At 38.0% G+C, this 19,226-nt stretch overlaps 1 protein-coding gene across 1 annotated transcript in view; it reads left to right on the plus strand.

Moving 5' to 3' along the window:
- The window catches only part of LRGUK (leucine rich repeats and guanylate kinase domain containing), a 99,452-nt gene that overhangs the window by 36,300 nt on the left and 43,926 nt on the right, over positions 1 to 19,226 (plus strand). The window contains exons 8-13 of the mRNA XM_012739754.2: positions 1,907 to 1,987; positions 3,874 to 3,960; positions 5,334 to 5,440; positions 7,316 to 7,435; positions 14,442 to 14,538; positions 18,766 to 18,879. Of these exons, the coding sequence (XP_012595208.1) occupies positions 1,907 to 1,987; positions 3,874 to 3,960; positions 5,334 to 5,440; positions 7,316 to 7,435; positions 14,442 to 14,538; positions 18,766 to 18,879 (606 nt within the window). The remainder of the gene's footprint in view (positions 1 to 1,906; positions 1,988 to 3,873; positions 3,961 to 5,333; positions 5,441 to 7,315; positions 7,436 to 14,441; positions 14,539 to 18,765; positions 18,880 to 19,226) is intronic.

A 19,226-nucleotide genomic window follows, 5' to 3' on the forward strand; every position in this document is an offset into this window, starting at 1 on the left:
ACATGCAGGCCAGCCAGGATCTGTTCATTTTTGCTAATTCAGCAGAAGTGGGAACTTGAAGCCAACCCACCCCATGTTTGCTCACTCTACCCTTAAAGAACTGGGAGGGGGAGGCTGGATCCCTTTCATTTGACTCTCTAAAGACCAGCTGATCCCAATGGCATCTTAATGGTAATATAATTTTATATAGCCCATAATCATTGTGTTCATGGTGTTTGCAGCACGTCAAGGAGATCTTTCCATGCAATCCTCGTAAATACCACCATCTTCTAAAATGAACATGTAGTTTTCCTACTGTGGGACTGTACTGTGACTCATTTAATTACATAATGATGTCATTTGTAGGAATTTAGAAATTTTTTACTTTTACTAATAAAATTAGACTGAACATTCTTGTATCTAATTTTTGCCTGTCTGGTGATCTCTTTAATATAAACTTCTTGAAGTAGAATGGCTGGCTTATAGCTTATCCACATATAATATATCAAATTGCAATTTAGAAAGGATGTACAAATTTCTACTCTTACCAGCAATGCCTGCCAGTACATGTGGCCAGGACTTGTTGGTGGGACATGATGAATGCAGGAACATGTCTCCTCTTAACACTGGTGTTAGGTACAAGAATAAGAGCTATATACCAGAGGGAAATCCAATCCATTGTTCAAAAGTTCTGACTAAGCAGTGTGAACCAAGTTTACTTTTTCACCTTACTGAATAACACAATGTAAAACAATGGATCCCTTATAGATGATCCAAATGGCGGTCTAGTGGAGAGTCTAGTCATCTTATGGAAAAAGATGTATATAATAACATAATGTTGCTCTAACAAGATTAATGTGTGTCAGTTATATATTGCAACTCTGGAGTTTGCCTTTCATATAATATCTTTGAAAATGGCATCCTTTGAATGTGGTGCATGTGTTATTCCTTGACTTACCTGTGGGTCTAGTTTACATTTTAACTGCATTATGTGGTTAGATAACTCAGAATTTATTGGTGACTCTGCTGTTGGAGTGCTTTTATTAATATAATGCATGCAGAAATAATTTGGAGAAAAATAGAAATGAAAAAGTAATAAATTTTTGTAAAAGTTCAATATCTACACTTGAAATAAAATTGATATTATGCTAATTACAGAAAATTTAAATAAAACTGTTTACCTTTAGTGGAGAGTTCAGGACTGCTGCAACCCAAGCTGTATCCTTGGTCAAATTAAGAAACTGTCAAGCAGTCTTTTCTTCTTCTTCTTCTTTTCTCTTCCTTTTAAAAATTGTGAACTGTAACCTATATAGAAAAGTGTATAAAACATAAACATACAGGTTAGCTAAAAAAATTTAATGTGAACAGTGGATACCCATCAAGAAATATAATATGTCATACAATTTTCAAATTTTACCTTTCTCTAAAATAATTTCTCTTGTGGAAAAAGTGATAAAGCCATACATGTACATGTAGTGAGAAGGCTTTACCAGTCACACCCGGGTAGCAGAAGCAGGATTAGGGAGGGAAATTGGGGGCCTAGAGGGCTAGGAATAGGGGTGGGGATAGGGTGGGTAGCCAGGTCATCCTTGCATTCATTTTTGGTACTGTTTCTTTGCTTTTACATACGATATTATTTCTCCTTAAAGTGAAAATGGGTGAAGGAAAAATCTTACTGTTCTCCAGCCAGAGAGGGGGAAAAAGAAAACATGGCTGTGTGCATTCACATTTATTGAAGAGGCAAGCAATAATTCCCTGGTTCTGTGTAGCTCTGCAGAATTCTCATTATAATGCTGAATATTCAACAGAACAATTTTTTAAATCAGTTGAATTTAAAGGACCCCCAACTGGCTCCTATGGTATTATGTTTTCTATTGTCTTTGTGCATTTAGTCTGTTGATAATACTTTTTTTCTTTGATTAAACAGATTGCTGAGCTGAGTGAAATAGAATACATTGGAAATCTACCTATCCTTCGGATTCTCAATCTTCTGAAAAATCCAATTCAGGTGAGAGATCATTTATATTGGGGAGAAGGAGGGAGAGGACAACTATCCTGGAATTCTTCTTCAAGAAGTACTTTTGGTAAAGACTATCAGCAATGTGAATATAGCCTATTTATCTTCCTTCTGTCTTAGGAAACAACTAGAAGCATTTACTAGCAACCAAATGACTTGTTTTTTTAGAAATAAGATCTTTTTCCATGACTGACACATTGTCACATCACTGCCAATGAAGTAAAGCCTGACATTGAATATCATTTACCTCTTCTGCTGGTCATTTGTGTCTCATCCCGGGTAGTACTAGCGATTACAGAAGGAGCTAATGGGACTGTAGAGCAATGTTCCTTTACATTAGAGAACGCAAGATGCCAAAGGTGTAGACAGAACACGGTTTCTATTCTATAACGGGGGACAGAAAGTCTAAGATTAGATATGTAAAGTAATTTGCCTGGATATAGCCATGAACTTGGTGTGGATGTAAAGTAATTATAGAATAAAATAATGTATTTCCTAAGGGTTCTTAGCCTTTGGGATTTAAGGGTTGAGGACTGTTTTTCAGGTCTCTCTTTCTCTCCATCCATAGATCCTATCTCCTGGCCTCCTCCCCTTCCTTGTCCATCTGTCCTTCATTCCGTTTTCTACCCATATCCTTCACATACATTTCCATAGACCCCTGGCTTTGTACGTATTTTTTTGGTGTGTATCTCGACGCGCATGTCCGGACAGGCAAACAAAAAAAAGAAAGACAAATTTAAAAATAAAAACAGTCCTTGATACGGGAATAGTGGCAGGCAATTTAAAATCGTCTCTGGGAAGGTGAGGCGCAGGGTGTACAATGGCCACTGCACCCACTTTCAGATCCATGAAGAGTGTGCATAAATAAGCATCACCAGCCCACTGACGCGTGTTAACTTGCTGATATCACAGAACCTTCCCCCCAGCATTACACATGGAAGTGCACCAAAGATACCTTTGTATATTCATGTCATGTGAATTTACTCATCTATAAAAGGCCTCATCCACTAATGTTTTTCCCTTCAAAGAGACATAGCTTCTTGATACAAAAAACTAATTATATTTCTAAAAGGCAGATAGTTCTAATATAGCAGATGGGAGGGAATAATAAGGAATTTGTCTTATAAATGAATGTTATTTTATTATTGTGAGGTAACTCATAATAAACAATAAAAATTAATACAAAATAATATAAATAAATAATAATAAAATAAGTAGTAAAGTTTCATTATTTGCAGTAATGAAATTCACTGGAGTTAGAAGACAGGGTTTGAGTCACTGGCCACAGAATCTTAGATGAGCTGCTTCACCTCTCTGAGGCTTGGTAGTTTTTCCCTTTAGAAATGAGGATAATCAGGTTGTGTGTGGTGGTTCACACCTATAATCCTAGCATTTTGGGAGGCCAAGGGGGAAAGATTGCTTGAGGGAGTTTGAAACCAGCCTGGGTAACACAATGAGACCCCACCTCTTTGAAGAATTAGTCTCAGCTACTCAGGAGGCCGAGGCAAGAGGATCACTTGAAACCAAGAGTTCGAGGCTGTGATCATGCCACTGCACTCCAGCCTGGGTGACAGAGCAAGACCCTGTCTCTAGAAAAATAAAAATTAAAAAGCAAAAAGGAATGAGTATAATTCTACCTGTTCTGCTAATCTTAAAGGGAAATTAACAATATCGTGCATTGGAAGAGCTTTGTAAATTGCAAGGCATGGTCTGCATTTGAGTTCATGTAAGGGGTAAGCGTGAAGTGCAGAACCCTATACAGGGGTGTGGGAATGAGGGAGCAGGTGAAAGACCCAGGCTCATGAGAATAGAATGCTGGTGCTTGTTGATTTGGGAAAAGGAAGGCAATTGAATAGTCCTCTTGGTATTTTAAATAGGAAAAACCTGAATATTGGCTGTTCGTAATTTTTATGCTACTGCGATTAACAGAATTAGATCAGAAGAGGATTAAAGTAGAAGAAAAGGTATGTATGTAATTGTATTTCATGTGTTTATGGTTTAATATGCTCAAAAGCTCACATTGTCTGCTAGAGAACCAATATAATCAATAAATAAGACACATAAAATATGTAAATTAATTCTTTATTTAGAGACTGTTTCCTTGTCTTAGGAACTGTTTAACCCTCTGCTGAGCATCAGCACAAATGCAGTGAAAGGCCTGCTATCAGTACAGTGAAAGGTTGGGGCACAGAAGCAACACTCCACTTAGTATAAGTACCCATATTACCTGTATCTAGGTAGCAGACGATCAGTTTGGATAACTATCATATTTGGAGGGTGCATGATTCTGTGTTACTTTACAAATTCATTTAGCAATAAAACATAATGTTACTCTACCATATAATCAAAAGATACTCAAATAAATCACTACTTTGATATGTTAAATCCTTAATTCTGCTCTTTAAAATAATGATTCATCTGGTCACACAATTCCACAGTAACCAGACCTTGAATGCTGTCGCCTGCCTGCCTCCCTGCCAAACCCGTGGTAGCTGCTTTGTCTTGCTTTAGTGGCTGGTGACAGCTGAAATCTCTACTAATGAGGGGAATTTCTTACACTGGATGCAAATTTGAGATGGGAATGAAAACAGGTATAAATATGTAGAGAGGTACACATTCCATCTCATAAGTGCCTTTCTGAAATCTTGGTTAAAAATAGTTACAGATGCTAGTCTGTCATTATTCTCACACTCAAAGGCACTTATTAGATTTCTCTTTTCCTTTAACATTTTGCAAAGGGAATAAAATTTAAAACCATGTATTAGTAAAGGTGTGGTAGGTGGGGGAAATGTATTTAGAGGGATAGCAAAGACAAGGGAATAGAGAACTGTACATTAAGAGGAAAAGGCCCATATCCTTGAATGGAGAAAGTTCTGCTAAAAGAGAAAGAAGGTTTGGTAGAATTTGAGATCATGGGAATAGTTCTTGGTGAGAGGGCATAAAAAAATATTCCCCAAGTATCAGCTACCTGGAATTTATAACTATAAATTTTATTGTTTTCCTATACTAAAAGTTGGAATGTTTATTATATTAGAAGTAATCATGGATTTTCAAGGGTTTTTATTGTTTTCGTTTTTCCTTTTCCCCTGCCAAACAGGGGAGTATAAAGAAGTAGGAGATCAAAGGTCTCCATTCAATATTTTAAAATAATTATTTTTTTAGATTTTAGGAAAATTAGAATAGACATGAAGACTGAATGCACAGGTTCATGGGCATGTGCTACATTATTTTGTATACCTGATTGCCTGTCTAGAATATCTCATTAAAGAAAATCTAAGCTTTGTCTTCTTTTTAGAAACAAAGCTTTTTCCCTTTTACATTTCTAATTCTGGAAAAGGTTACAGCAGTGAATAAATATGACCCTCCCCCTGAAGTGGTCGCAGCCCAAGATCACCTGACCCACGTTGTCAACAGTGTGATGCAGCCACAGAGGATTTTTGACAGGTATTTATGAGGGATCCACAGGTAGAACTCGGGGTGGGCAAGCAAAAGACAACCTCATCATTTTCCCCAGCTCTCTATTTTGGGACCATTTATTTCCTACAAATGCTACGTTCTTAACTTCTAGGAGGGAAGGGGCCAAGGCTTTGTTTGACAGACTGTGTTGTCTCAGTTATGGCGTATTACCATGCACTTGGTGTTTTCCTAATCATGGTGAGGAGTTGATTAATCCTCACTCTTTCATCTGGCCCCTTCTATGGTGGCTGTGGCATACAACAGTGAAATCTAAAAAAGAAAAAAAAAAAGTTTGTCAGCTTTTCTGCCCCAGGATAGAAATGCAGACCTTAATTTCATTAACAGAAAATTGTGATCGTTTATATCCATTGTAAATTTTTCCTTAGCTGTGAGTGAATGCTAAATACCCTTGCCAAAGAGGGTTCCATGACTTCAGATTATTAGGGAGTCCCTAGAAGGAAGCCAAGCTAGCCTGGGGGAAACCTGAAATAGTCTTTGCATGGAGCTGCTATCAACCCAGCAGGGAGGAATCGCCCAGCCTGGTGGAACACACATGAATAGAGTCTCTCACCTCTAAATTTGAAGATAGATTTACCACGGTTCCTCCATTTCTTTTTAAACAATCTGTTGGAGCAGATGGCCATTTATGCTATAAGTATAATGCAGAAATTCTATCAATACCCAAAGGCGTTTTAAAAATACTTGTAAAATCTCTTGGATATAAATGGCTTCTCTTCTTCATGTGGTATTTGTTCCTGTACTTCGCGTGATTGGTTTCCTACAGAGAGCAAAATGTTCTGTTTTGCAATGCAGGACATGATTTTTACATATAATTTAATTATATAGACACTGACAGCTTTATATGTTTATGATAGCCCTCTAAGGTGAAATGAATGATCATTTATTTATATACATCTGGAAAAGCACATTTGATTTAAAAGAGAGTATTTATGTCCTCATTGTATTTCATTTCTAGTTTATGATATTGCTAGTTGTTTCATGCTTTAGGGTACATCTATATAAAAACATATATCAAAGAAATTTGCTGCAGTGTTTGATAAACACGTATGTCTTGATCATTTCTGGCTGTTGGGCAAACAAGAGCAAAGCCCAGGTAGGCTCGCATATTCCAGGCTGGAGTTTTGTTCATTGTGAACATACACGGAGACAGGATGGGTAGCTCGTGTGAATGCCTGCCATGCCCTTCCTACGCTGGGCCAGCACACAGCTCTCTGTCAGCACCGGAAGTCAGGATCCAGGAGAGGAACCCTGACTCTTGTCTTTGGACTTGTGTGCTGCATTATTTAGTGTGCTTTAGTTTCTTCAGGTGTGAAATGGGGATGACAGAAACATCTTCATCAGCTTCTTATGATAATTAAATGGGGTAATACATGTAAAACTCCTAAAATGGTGCCTGGCACATAGTAATTGCTCAAGTAAATCTTAGTTATTCCTGTTAAGTTTGCTTTGTGTATCTGTATTCTAATTCGACAGATATGGATGTTAAACTAGCCCTCACAGGGCAGTCTCATTTCATTCATTGATGAGTTCTGGGTGGAATACTTCACTCTTCACTTCTATCAGGAATTGATACATAACCACATTTTTCCCTTAAAAAGTCTTGTTACAGTAAATTTACATAAATTTTGTTATCTATGCTTTGAATATTATTTTTGGCATATTATAATTAACTTATTTCTGGAAAGTAGGATTATCCTTTTAAATACTGTCTACGTATAACAAGTGCTCATTTAGCTGGGTTAATTATGATTGTGACACAGAAACTTGACCTGATGGAAGTAGTTAATGTGCTGTCTCTCTGGGTAGAGTAGGATAATGACTGATTCTGGTCCTGTGTCGTAGCACTCTTCCCAGCCTGGATTCCCCTTACCCCATGCTGATATTAGCTGGTCCTGCCGCTTGTGGGAAACGAGAACTGGCCCACCGCCTCTGCAGACAGTTTAGTACTTACTTCAGATATGGGTAAGTTTGTTTATTGGCTTGTGAGACTTGGAAATTCATCCAAGTTGTTGCATATATCAATAGTTTATTGCTGGTAAAATCTCAGATATTTCTAATTTTGACTATTTTAACCAAGTTCAAAAATGTATAAAACAACTTAATATTTAAGTTACATTTTACAGCAAAGCTAGAAGTGGTAAGTAAATCGAATGTTCAGTAGATATTAACTCTTATTAAGGAGAGAGCACCACGAGAGTGTTAATCCTTAAAGGTAAATTATTGATAACATTGGATCGATATGATTACCTTGTCTTGCAATGACTAGGAAAGTTGATTCTTGTGCCATTCTAATCAGTGTGGTAGAGATGATTGCTAAAATATACTCCCAGTAATAGAAGAAGAACTTAACACATAGCAAGAAGAAAGAAAATAGTTTGTCTTTTATGAAGCAGGCAATAGACACACTGCAGTGACACTCCCCCTCCCAAATCAAACAAGCATGGCTCATTCATGCCATTATATACTTTTTCCATAAAAGGCTTATCAGCTTCTTTACCATTTATTATACTGTTATTTTTACTGTATTTTTTTTTTAACTTTAACTCTCCAAATGTTTAACTTAATTCAGTCCCAGCCCAAATCACTCTCCAGGGTTTGAAAATACACATCTTTATAATGAAGCATAAATGGCATTTGAACGCAGGCTCCTGTTACCGCGCTGCGTGCCGGCACGAATAGCGTGTTGTGATGTGTAATGGGCAGGGCTGTCCTCAGGGACGGCTCTACTCGACTCTGCTTGGAACACACACCAACAGCACTTGAGTGTCTTTGTCTCCAGACAAAAATATGTCTTTTCAGGCATATTTCAGGAGGAAGAAGGAGAAGCAAGTTTTCCCTTCCCTTCCCCTCCCCTTCCCCTTCCCCTTCCTTTCCTTTAGCATACAATACACCTCAAGTTTTCTGGAGCAAATATTTTGCTGAGTGATTTCCTAATGACCCAGTTAAAATGGAGGAAAGTATCTGAAAAACTAGAACCATCCAAAAAGAAAACCAAAAAAACCTCCAGCTGGATTTACAGATTTTTTTAGAGGTTTCTGAGGACCATATTTAGAATTGTAACTGTGATCTCTTAAAATGGTTTCCTGTTGTATTTTTTATGTATGGCAGCGAAATTACTTTTAGATTAGTGGTATCTGTCAGTGAGCTATGGCTGTGACTATAAAGATATATAGGGCAGCAAGAAAAATAAGTGCAAATTATTTTCTAATGCTATTACAAAAAAGGTCTCTTCCCTTAAGCTACACATGTTCAAAAAATGTAAACACTATTTTAAACAGGTCCATTTATTTCGATATTTAAAATTGCTTCCCTCATTTGAACAACTCCAGGACACAAATACTATAGAATAATTTATTGATTAATATATTTTAAATACCCTGAAGTAACAAAAATAAATTAAAAGTTAATTTTAGAATAAAAAAGTATGGTGTGGATTATGCTTATGTGAAGGTACTAAACCTGTTTCAAAAGATAAGCTGAACACAATGAATGGAAGGTCAAACTAGGACAGAAGGATATAAGCTGACCATTGTGCTAATTTGTAAATTTGGAACCTTCCAGCAAACTAGTGTGACCTATGGGAACCAAGGCTTTTTCTGGTTCCTTTCACATCTTAGATACCTATTATGTTGAAATGGTTGGTAGCCCAGTTCTGTTTCTATGTTTGTGATATGCTACTACCAAGGCATGCTTGGTTGTCCTGTTCTTGGAGGTATTTATTGGCTCATTGCAAGATTCTGATCCAATCTCCCCCTACAGTCTTACCCAGCTAGGACCCCAATTACTCATTTTCATTAAATCCTGTATTTCCCTTATTATAATGCTTATTCATCATGCTTGTGATTGATTTGTTCAATGTCTGTTTTCCCCGCTTGTCTGTAAGCCCAGTGAGGGTAGGGCCCATGCCAGCCTTGTTCACCATTGAGTTACAGTGCCTAGCGTATGGCCGGGCACCTAATACATGTGAGGTAAATGTTTGGCTGGCTAACTGAATGAGTGAATGGATGGCTGAATTAGTGGCATTATGTGCAACATTTAATAAAAGTGACTGTAATAAGAAACATAGGTGATTTTCCCCAACTACCACTGATGGAGATATAGAGAGTTACATGGATTCATTCATTTGTTCATTCTTTCAATAAATATTTATTGAGTTTCTCCCATGTGCTTGTTCCTGAGAATACAGTGGGAAGAAGACTGGTGAGGTCCTTGCCTTGATGAAATTTGTAATCTAGACCTTAGATAATTAGTGCCATGTGAAATTTGAGTGGAGGCACAAGATGGCAAAACAAATTCCTAAAATTAGCTTTATCCTCTTATACTGTTACTTATGCCACTACTGTTTTTCTCCTCTGGCTGGAATCATTGGTGAGTGGAAAGACACTCCTAATTGCCTCCGCCAATTACATATTCAGTCACCCACCTCTCTCACATGCTCAGAAGTACTGGCCAACTGTTCATGGCCATTCTCATGGAGGCAGAGATCAGGGTTTGTTCAATGGCAAATTATTCTAAGAATTCCTACAAGATGTCCAGGGATGCCTCAGCTCACTGTGTGGGGAGCTTTGCAGAAGAGAATTCCATCAAGGCATGGAACAAAAACTGTCATTGGATAAAAAAGGGTATTAGATAGCTAGCAATTTCATCCATTGAGAAAGTAAGATAGTACCACCATTATATGCCCCAACTTTGTAATTAAAGCTAAAGCTAAAACCAAAGAACATCCTCACGAGGCTCTTGTGCATTGGACTTCCGAAGAACATCCTCAGGGGCAAGTCATTGCTGTTATTTGGATTTTCTTATCTCTTATTCTTTATCCAACATGAGTTTTATTGATTTTTTTATTAAAGGAAAAGACCAAAAAAGGCATTAATATAGTCTCTGCCATTTGCTTGAATTTTTTCTCTCCCTCATATTTATTTAATTTTCTCACAGTATTTTACTTCCTTTTCAAATTGCATTGACCCAAGATCAAGACATTTAATGAAATTTTTACACGTTAAGTTGCATAGCCAGATAGGTAAATATTAAAAACATAACTCAGTAGTATAACAAAGATTGGTGTGACTGAGAGAATGTGCTCTAGTATTAGCTTTTGCTTTTACTATTTGTTTTTGGTTTTCGAAATAGGTGAGATATTCTTTCTTTACCTGTATTAGTTATGGGTGACTTGGAGCTATGCATTTACTGTCTTCAAAGTTTCTGTATTGATTTCCAACTTTATAGTACCACACAAATCAGTGACTTCCTGCAAAAGTGCCAGATAATGACAGCAACACAAAACAATATCAGCATGATTATTTATCTTCCTGATTTAATGCTGTGAAAGTAACCTGAATGGTCCCAAAAGAAAAATCTTATTATTCCTTAGATATCTATTTTATAGCAATCTTTATTTTCATAACATTCTCATGATGTTTTCTACTAAATATATTTTATGTGAATATTATTAAAAGACCACAGCTATTTATCTACATGAGACAGTATGAGCTATAGCAATCTAAGTGCATGTTTATCTAATGTGTCTGTTTATACATGTGTGACAAATTTGTAGAATGGTTCATTTGTTCATTCAATTAATATTTATTGAGCACTGTCCATGTGCCATATGCTGGTGATGAAACTGTGAAATGAATAGTCATGGGTCTTGTCCTCCTGGTGGCTTATAATCTAGTATAGGATTTAAACAGGTAGATGTTGTCTAACAAGGTAATTTGATGAGTGCTATTACCAGGGGAGTAAAGAGCCTCTGAGATAGGAGTAAAAGAGAAGTGGGATGTGGGGTTTAAGGAAGGGATATATTCCAGGCACAGGAGGACAACAGGCACGTTTCATTAACTGAAAGTGCACATGGTAGTATGGATACGCCTGAGGTGTCAAGATGATGAGGCTGAAAAGATAGACAGGGTCTGATCATAAAGGGTTTCTAAGCAGGGGAATGCCATGATCACAGTTGCATTTTAGAAATGGTCCTCAGTGGTTTGGGAAAGGGCTTAGGGAAGAAAGACTGGAGACAAGGAGATCAGTTAGAAGATGGTGCCAGGTGATGATAGCACGAGTTGGAAAGTGGTGTGCAGTTACTGGAAATTGGGTAGAGTAGTGGCTGCATGGAGTTTGTAACTGAGATGCAGTATGTGCTGGAATCTTTTGTGTTCATGATCACTTAAATTGTGCCCAGCAATTTATTGATATATTAATATATTTGCATTGAGTGTTCAGACCTACCAAATTCCTCTAGTAATACCTGGGCTCTTGTTGATATCCATTGAAAGAGCTCACTTACTAACAATATGGCGTGCTACAATATAATGTGCTTGAATTCAGATGTGCTCTGAATTCAAGCCAAGCCTCTGCCTAAATATTTGCAGTAACAAGAAGTTCATTATTTCCTGAGGCAATCTGGTTCAGAATTAAGATTCTAAATCTGCTTGCTTCAGAATCACACTGAAATAATTCTATTTCCTCATCCACCTGCTAGCTGTTCTTAGATATCTTTTCTTCCTGTTATATTTCCCTGGATATTTTAGTAGTCAATTTTTTGGCCTTGCTTTGCAGATTCCTTTCCTTCCTGATCTTCTCCTTTCCATGGATTTGGGTTGTTCTTAGCCTCAATGACATGTGGCCATGAATTGGCCTTTAGAAGGCCTAGGTTCACCCTTAGGCTTTTAGGACCAGAGTTGCCATTTGGGGTTAATCTTCAACTCAGTCCTTTTGCCTGTTAAGTGAAACTAACAAGGAGTATGGCTCCCATTACAAACCATGATTTAATTAGTCACCATGAATAAACTAGTAAATTAATTAGTAAATAATAAACTTGTGGGAATATTTAGACAAGGTCAGGAAGGATATTGAATGTGATAGCTCAAGCACATTTCATTGTCTAAAATTTTGCGTCATTTTTTTCCTAAGGAAGTTTAGGGAAATGTTGCTCTCACTATGAAATATTTCCTTTTTAATATATTCAATTTGGGTGGCATAACTACACAACAAACGTTTGTATATCTGAAAATTGGATGACAAATTCAAAAAAAACCACTGGTCATCTCAGGTCCTTCTTAATAGAAAGTTCTGCAGTAACTGCAGTTTTTTATTTTTTTTTATTTTTTATTTATTTTTTTAATTTCAGGATATTGTGAGCAGCTGCAGTTTCTGTCATCAGCATTCTCCACCGTCAGTGGAGTCATCTCTTTATTTACCTGCCTAGAAGCTTCAAATTGCTTCTTTGTTTTCTCTTCCTTTTGGAAATTCTGGAAAAAAACTCCTGCCACTCAATTCCTTTGTTGGGAAATGTAAATTCAGGGTAGTGTGTAAATGCTATGCTAAGGGTTTGCAGCACTGGGTGCCAAGATACTGATTTATCTTCCCTCACTGTCAAGGACACCAATAGTCAGAGGGTCTCAGGTCTCTGCCAAGGAGGGTGAAGAAATGCCAGTGTATTCAAGCAACAAAACAAATGTCACTGTGTTTTGATGGTCTTCTCTTAGGATGCTCTCTCTCTTTCCTGTGTATACGACTTAAATGTAATGTTAAGGCCTCAAAATTTAGTAGTGCAGTTAATTTTTTATTATATTGGGAGGGAACAGTGGTATGAATTATAAAAATTTATTTGATTTTGTAATGAAGAGCCTTTTGAGTTTGTAACTTTACTCTCTTAATTATTACTGTATCAAAAAGAATTGACTTTGGAGTCATTTTGGCGTTGCTACTTAGTAACATCACTTAATCACTGTGCCTCAGTTTCATTAGTTAATTAGATAAATCGAAATAAGAAAAATTACCCACTTCATGTTTTTTGTGAGTAATAAATGAAGTAGTATGTCAAGTGTCCAGCTATTCACATCTATTATTTTAAATTACAGGATGATCTAAAAATCCTCTTTGCATTCCCAGAACTACACATTGGGAAGGCAGAATGATATGAAGTCAATAGTCCTGATAGTTGGGAATCCTGTATTCTAGTCCTTAGGCCAACACTGGCCTGCTTTGTGACTTTGGACAAGTCACTTTTATAGTCTTCTATAAAATGGAATTCTTAACAGCTGTTTCTACTTCACACCTTTTATTTTTCATTCATTTTACAAATATTTAGTGAATGCCTACTAGATGCCAGGCATTGGGAATGCAGTGGTGAGTAAGATGAGTAAGACAAAGTCCTCCCTCATGATTCCTATGGTCTGCTGGAAGATAGGAAAGGCGCAGATAAATGGAGAAAAGAAGGCGGTTCTGGTGATGGAGAGTAATTGGGAGGTGTGGCGTGGTGGCGGTGCTATTTCGGACAGTGTTTAGAAAAGGCCTCTTTGGCTGCATTGAGAATTCCTTCCAGCACTGGAACCCCGGATGCCCACAGGGAGCTGTCCACAGTGTCCATGTGGACCAGCAGTGCAGGGGGATGAGATCTCTCTGTCCTCAAGTGCTGGAGGAGGTGGGGCCCTGAACAAGTAATCGGGATGTAATTGGTGCAGGCACTGAGGCTGTGGGGGTATAAACAGGGGAATAATCCAGCCATCCAAGGTCAGGAAAGGCTTTTTGGATGGGTGACACTTAAACTGAGTCCTGAAAAACAAGTGGGCTGGCCAGGCAGAGGGAGAGAAGGGAAACCTGTGAAAAGTGCTCATAGATCAGAGAGAATGTGAAAGCAGTTAGGTGGGAAATGTATGAATAATAAATATTGTTATGCTTCTTAAAGTGTTATTACATGATGGCAGAGGAGGTGATTGAGAAGGTGATAAATAATAATGAGTACAAATTTGATGCTGATAATTTGAAATTTGTATAAGGATTATAAACTAGAGCAACTGGATGTCATCTAGCAGTTCAAAACCACAGTGTTTCCACAGTTATGATTTATGATTTGTGGATCAATTCCACTTCTTTTTTTAAAAAAAAAACATGCTTTATACAGAAACATTGTCCATTTTGAATTTCAAGTTAATAGAAACAGACTAGGTGATCTATCTTATGATTCCAGGGCCTGTCACACCACAAGACAGCCTTACTTTGGAGAAGGGGATCGAGTTGATTATCATTTTATCTCTCAAGAAGTTTTTGATGAAATGCTAAACATGGTAAGAATGTTTGCCTTTGTTTTCATTGCACAAGATATGCATATTCTCTGGCAGGAATATTAGGAAATGATGATAAGTAAAAAAGGGAAAAATTAAGTCTTGTACTTTTTGTGAGAGGTAAGTTCTTCCTGGGTTGTTTTTTCTTAAACTACTTAATACATCATTCTTTACCTGCTTTTTTATTTTATGATGTTGGAGAAAGTATTATAAATTTCTAATAAAATGAATGAGTAGACCTTTTAAAGAAATAGAACTAAAAGCACTGCAAAAGATTCCTGTGGTCTGTGCTTATACATGCTGCTGCTATTAATCTGATTTCACTCAAGATGAACTGTTCTGACTTGATGCAGAAAGCCTGTGAATTGAGCATTCCCGGGGGTTAGGGTGTTCTGTCTAGAGATTGCTGCTTCTGTGTGTTATCAGCGGTGCTTTCTAATTGTTACAACCCTGAGCACGGTTTCCTTAGAGTGTGCCCCACTTAGCTGGCTTGTTCTGGACTCGTTACCTTCCACAGTAACATTTCCATTTGAGCAGTCTGAGTCTTGAAGGCCAGGCGGTTTGCTAATGCCTATGGAAGCCCTTGTGCCCATGCTAGGAGACGGGAGATTCCGAATTTCTTTGAGGACTGTGTCTTTGCTAGGCTAGAGGTACTACCCTGCATCAGTCCATTTCATAGGAGCTCAGGGTAATCTTGTTCAATTTAAATTTTCTGTTTTGTGTTTTTTCTTTTCCTTCTTTTTTTTTTAACTGAAACTCTGATAATCTTGTCATTGGTAGTAATTCTCAACACCTTTGTCTTTGAATTCATTTTATTCAAAACAATTCATTTCTTCCTTCTTGGCCTTCATATACAAAGGCAATCCTCGCAACCCTGAGGTGTTTTATTCATGGAAAGTAAATCTAATGTCAATACATATTCGCCCATGACTTCCATTAAACTTTAGGAGTATCTCATATCTTCATCACTACCAATGAATCAATAAAGCTTTTATTTTTTTTTTCTTCACCATGGGCCTTATTTTTATTTATATCATCATTATTTCTATCACCAAATGGATACTACACCACTTTTTTTTCCTTGAAGCCTACTGAAGGACCAGATGAGGGAATAATCTATTTCTGCTTTCAAAATATTACCCTCCAACAAGCAGTGCTGGTATAGCTAACCTCCCCTCCCCTCTTTTCCTTTCTCTTTCCTTCCTCCTTTCTCTCTTCCCACCCCAAATAACGGATGTGGCTTGTACCTCAGTGTACATAACTATGAAACATTTAAGCCTGGGCTCTGCAGTTTCTATGAGTTTAATTCCAGAGCTTCTCATGTTCACAGAGAAACACAAGTGAGAACGTCCTATAATCCCTAGGCAATTCTTCCTCTAACCTTGTCAAAAGAACATCGTGGAAATTCTTTATAATTTTCTCTCCTAAGGCTATATTTTGAAAGTTCACTTTAATTTATTAAGAGTACTCTGGGACTTCATATTTCTAAAAGCCTTAATAGAGATTTGGGAAGTTATCTTGATATTAGTAGGAGGCATTCTCTTAGGACTCTTTAGGTTGAAAGACAACAAGTTCCCAAAATTAGCGTTCATTTCTCTTGCTAGAGTACGCAGTGCTTTTTTCTTACTTCAGTTCATCTGTTCTCAGTGCCCATATGCTCCCCTGATGTTCCATACCTTATTTGATCTGTAATCAAGTCAGTCTGGTTCAATTCCTAAGAAGTCACTGTACTTCTCTACTATATTTATAGTTTTACTTCCCTCTATAAAAATCACTGTACTTCACTGTACTTCTCTACTATATTTATAGTTTTACTCCCTCTACAAAAATCCCCCCGTGTCTGAGAAGTACTCATTTTTACTGCTCCCGCTAATGTATATTATGCCAATATAATGTAATTTTCTTCAACTTGAGTTTTGCCTCTGATCTCCTTTTCTTTTCTTCAACGTGAGCTTGAGATTGTTTCATGAAAAGTGACAAACCTAGTGAGTATAAACCCCTGACACATTGTCAGCTTTGCCAGTCACACCCTCACACTTGGCCTTCTGTACACAGAACGCCCCTCCACGCAACACCCACCCTGACAGCCTGTTCCCCACCCCCGCACACTTACTGTACACAGTCACCCCTACTGCTCGGGCGTGTACAGCCATAGCCCTGCACAGCCACCCGCATCCATGTGCCACCTCCAACAAACACCCCCTCCCCAACACACAGATCATCCCCCCTCTGCCCACAGACATGCGAACCCTTTTTATGGACAGGGGCACAGTCACTTACCCACAGAAACTCTCCCTCTCTTGTGGAAATGCAATCGCAGACCCAGAGGTTTTTGAAGTATGACTCTTGTTGTTTATTAGGGAATGCACATGCAGCAGGAGATGCAAGGAGCATCACCAGCCAGAGTGGAAGGCGGCGATTTCTTCTCAGTTCTTAACATAGCACTTTAGTGGGGTCTCTTTTATATGTACGTACAACGCAAGATTTCTCCCAACCATACATCGTTCCAGAAAATGGTGTTTTGGGATCCACAGAGGAAAGTGCTTGTGCACATAAGTAAACAAACTTACAGTATGTATCTGAAAAGTAATTCAAGTATACATTTTGAAGACAGGGCGAGTCACAGAGCCAGCAGGATGTGTGTATGTACAGAAAGGGATTCGGCACAAGGAACTGTCTCACGTCGGTGTGGGAGTGGCAGGTGCGAATCTGCAGTGTGGGCCGGGCAGCCCAGAGAGCCAGCATAGCTGCTGGTGCAGGCAAACGCCAAAGGCTGATCTTGTTGTTTATTCCGCTGGTTGGATGAAGCCCACCCACATTATGGGGGCAAGTCTTCTTCCTCAAAGTTCACAAATTTAAATGTTAATCTCATCTCCAAACAGCTTCTAAACTGACACAAATAATTAACCATTATACACAGTAAACAAGATAAGGCACACAGCTGAAAGGAGAGCCGGATATCTATCTATCTAGATATAATGTATATATTAAAAGAAAGGGAGTCACTGTATTTGTTCCAAAGAACAAAGAGAGTATGACATTGAAGGAGTAAATATTAAAGGCGTTTACTGTTGAGTTCGTAACTTTAGAACACGGATCATAAACTCCTTTTGATAATGGGAGATGTGGATTTTCTTCATTCACCTGCAGCAGACTCATTCCCCAGAGGCCCACCCAACCCCCCGAGAGATACCCTGTGCCTTCTGGCCTTCCAACACCTCTCCTCAGACAGATAGCCCACCTGTCCCCCACTCACACATCTGCAGAACATCTGGGGCCAGAGGGCACAGGGCAGCCATGGGCTCTTAACTGCAGCTGCTGCCATTTGATGGGATTCAGTGCAGCCCCGGAAGTTTTCACTTCACTGTTTATTTCAAAATCGTGTATATGAGGAGTCAGACTGGCCAAGGTCATCCACGTTTTTATTCCTTCTATCATCATTCACCTCCTAAGTTTAGATTCAACCTAGTGGTTTAATATAATATTGTCAAAGAAAAAGTCATAGACAATTTTGAGAGACATGTTTTTACTTGCACTTTTTTTTTTTTTTTTTTTTTTTGCGAGGGAATACAGTTTTCAGAAGAACTGAGCTTCCAGAATACAGAGAGAAGGTGGTATTTATAGTTCAAATGACTAGGACAGACACTAATTCTGTTGAATAACATTTGGGGCGGGCAGTTTCAAAACAAAGCTATCTTTATGAGGAAAAATAGGCTAGGTCTGTCTTTCAAAGCGTTTAGGATGTCCCTGTAATTCATGACCTTCAGGAATTATCTGTAATTCCTGGCTTATCTTAGAATGCAAGGCTTTTTGGAAATGGAAGCCTTTTCCAGGCTACCTGGTATGCTGGCATAGCTGGAATGGCAGAGGCACACGGCAGGCTATTAGTTTTGCTCTCTCAAAAATGAAGGCTTATAGTGCGGATTTGGCAGGAAGTAGGTAAGCAAAATAGTCTGTCCTACTCTAAGCTTCCATGCTTTAACCCTCCTCTAACATTTTGTCAGCACATTATTTGCAAAAACCTAATTTTTTGTCAGCTGAGAATTCTGAATAAATTTCTCTGTCACAGTAGGATATTAAGTTTCATAACCCCATTGTCATTCTTATGTAGTTGCTAATATTTGTAGGCTTTATGAAATTATATAGAGGAAAACATCAAATGACTTTACTTATATTAAATTCCATTATGGCCACTGTTATATGAAAATCTTTGTTCTTCTCAAATTCCAGGGGAAATTCATTCTAACATTTAGTTATGGGAATCACAATTATGGATTAAGTAGGGACACCATAGAAGGTATCGCAAGAGATGGTTTAGCAAGCTGTATTCATATGGAAATAGAAGTAAGTGTTTTTCATTCAATCAGCTAATGTGTATGTGAGTTTGTGTGTGTGTATGTGTATTATATATATATTTAATGTTTTTATTTTTTATTGATACATAATGGATATACATATTTTGGGGGTACATGTGATCATACGTGTATACTCGAGGTTGGGGAGAAGGGGTTTCGATGTGCAGGCAGCACGCTGCTGGACACAAGAGAAATGGGAGGCATTCCATTTATAATTAGCATGAGCAGGCAAGACACATGAAGAATTAAGTGACAGGAGTTAGATTACAATACAAGAAATTGCACGTATACCATGAGTACAACTGCCACTCAAGGTTTATTTTCTAAGTTATATCC

The sequence above is a fragment of the Microcebus murinus genome, chromosome 9 (genome assembly GCF_040939455.1).
Source record: "Microcebus murinus isolate Inina chromosome 9, M.murinus_Inina_mat1.0, whole genome shotgun sequence".
Lineage (NCBI taxonomy): Eukaryota > Metazoa > Chordata > Mammalia > Primates > Cheirogaleidae > Microcebus > Microcebus murinus.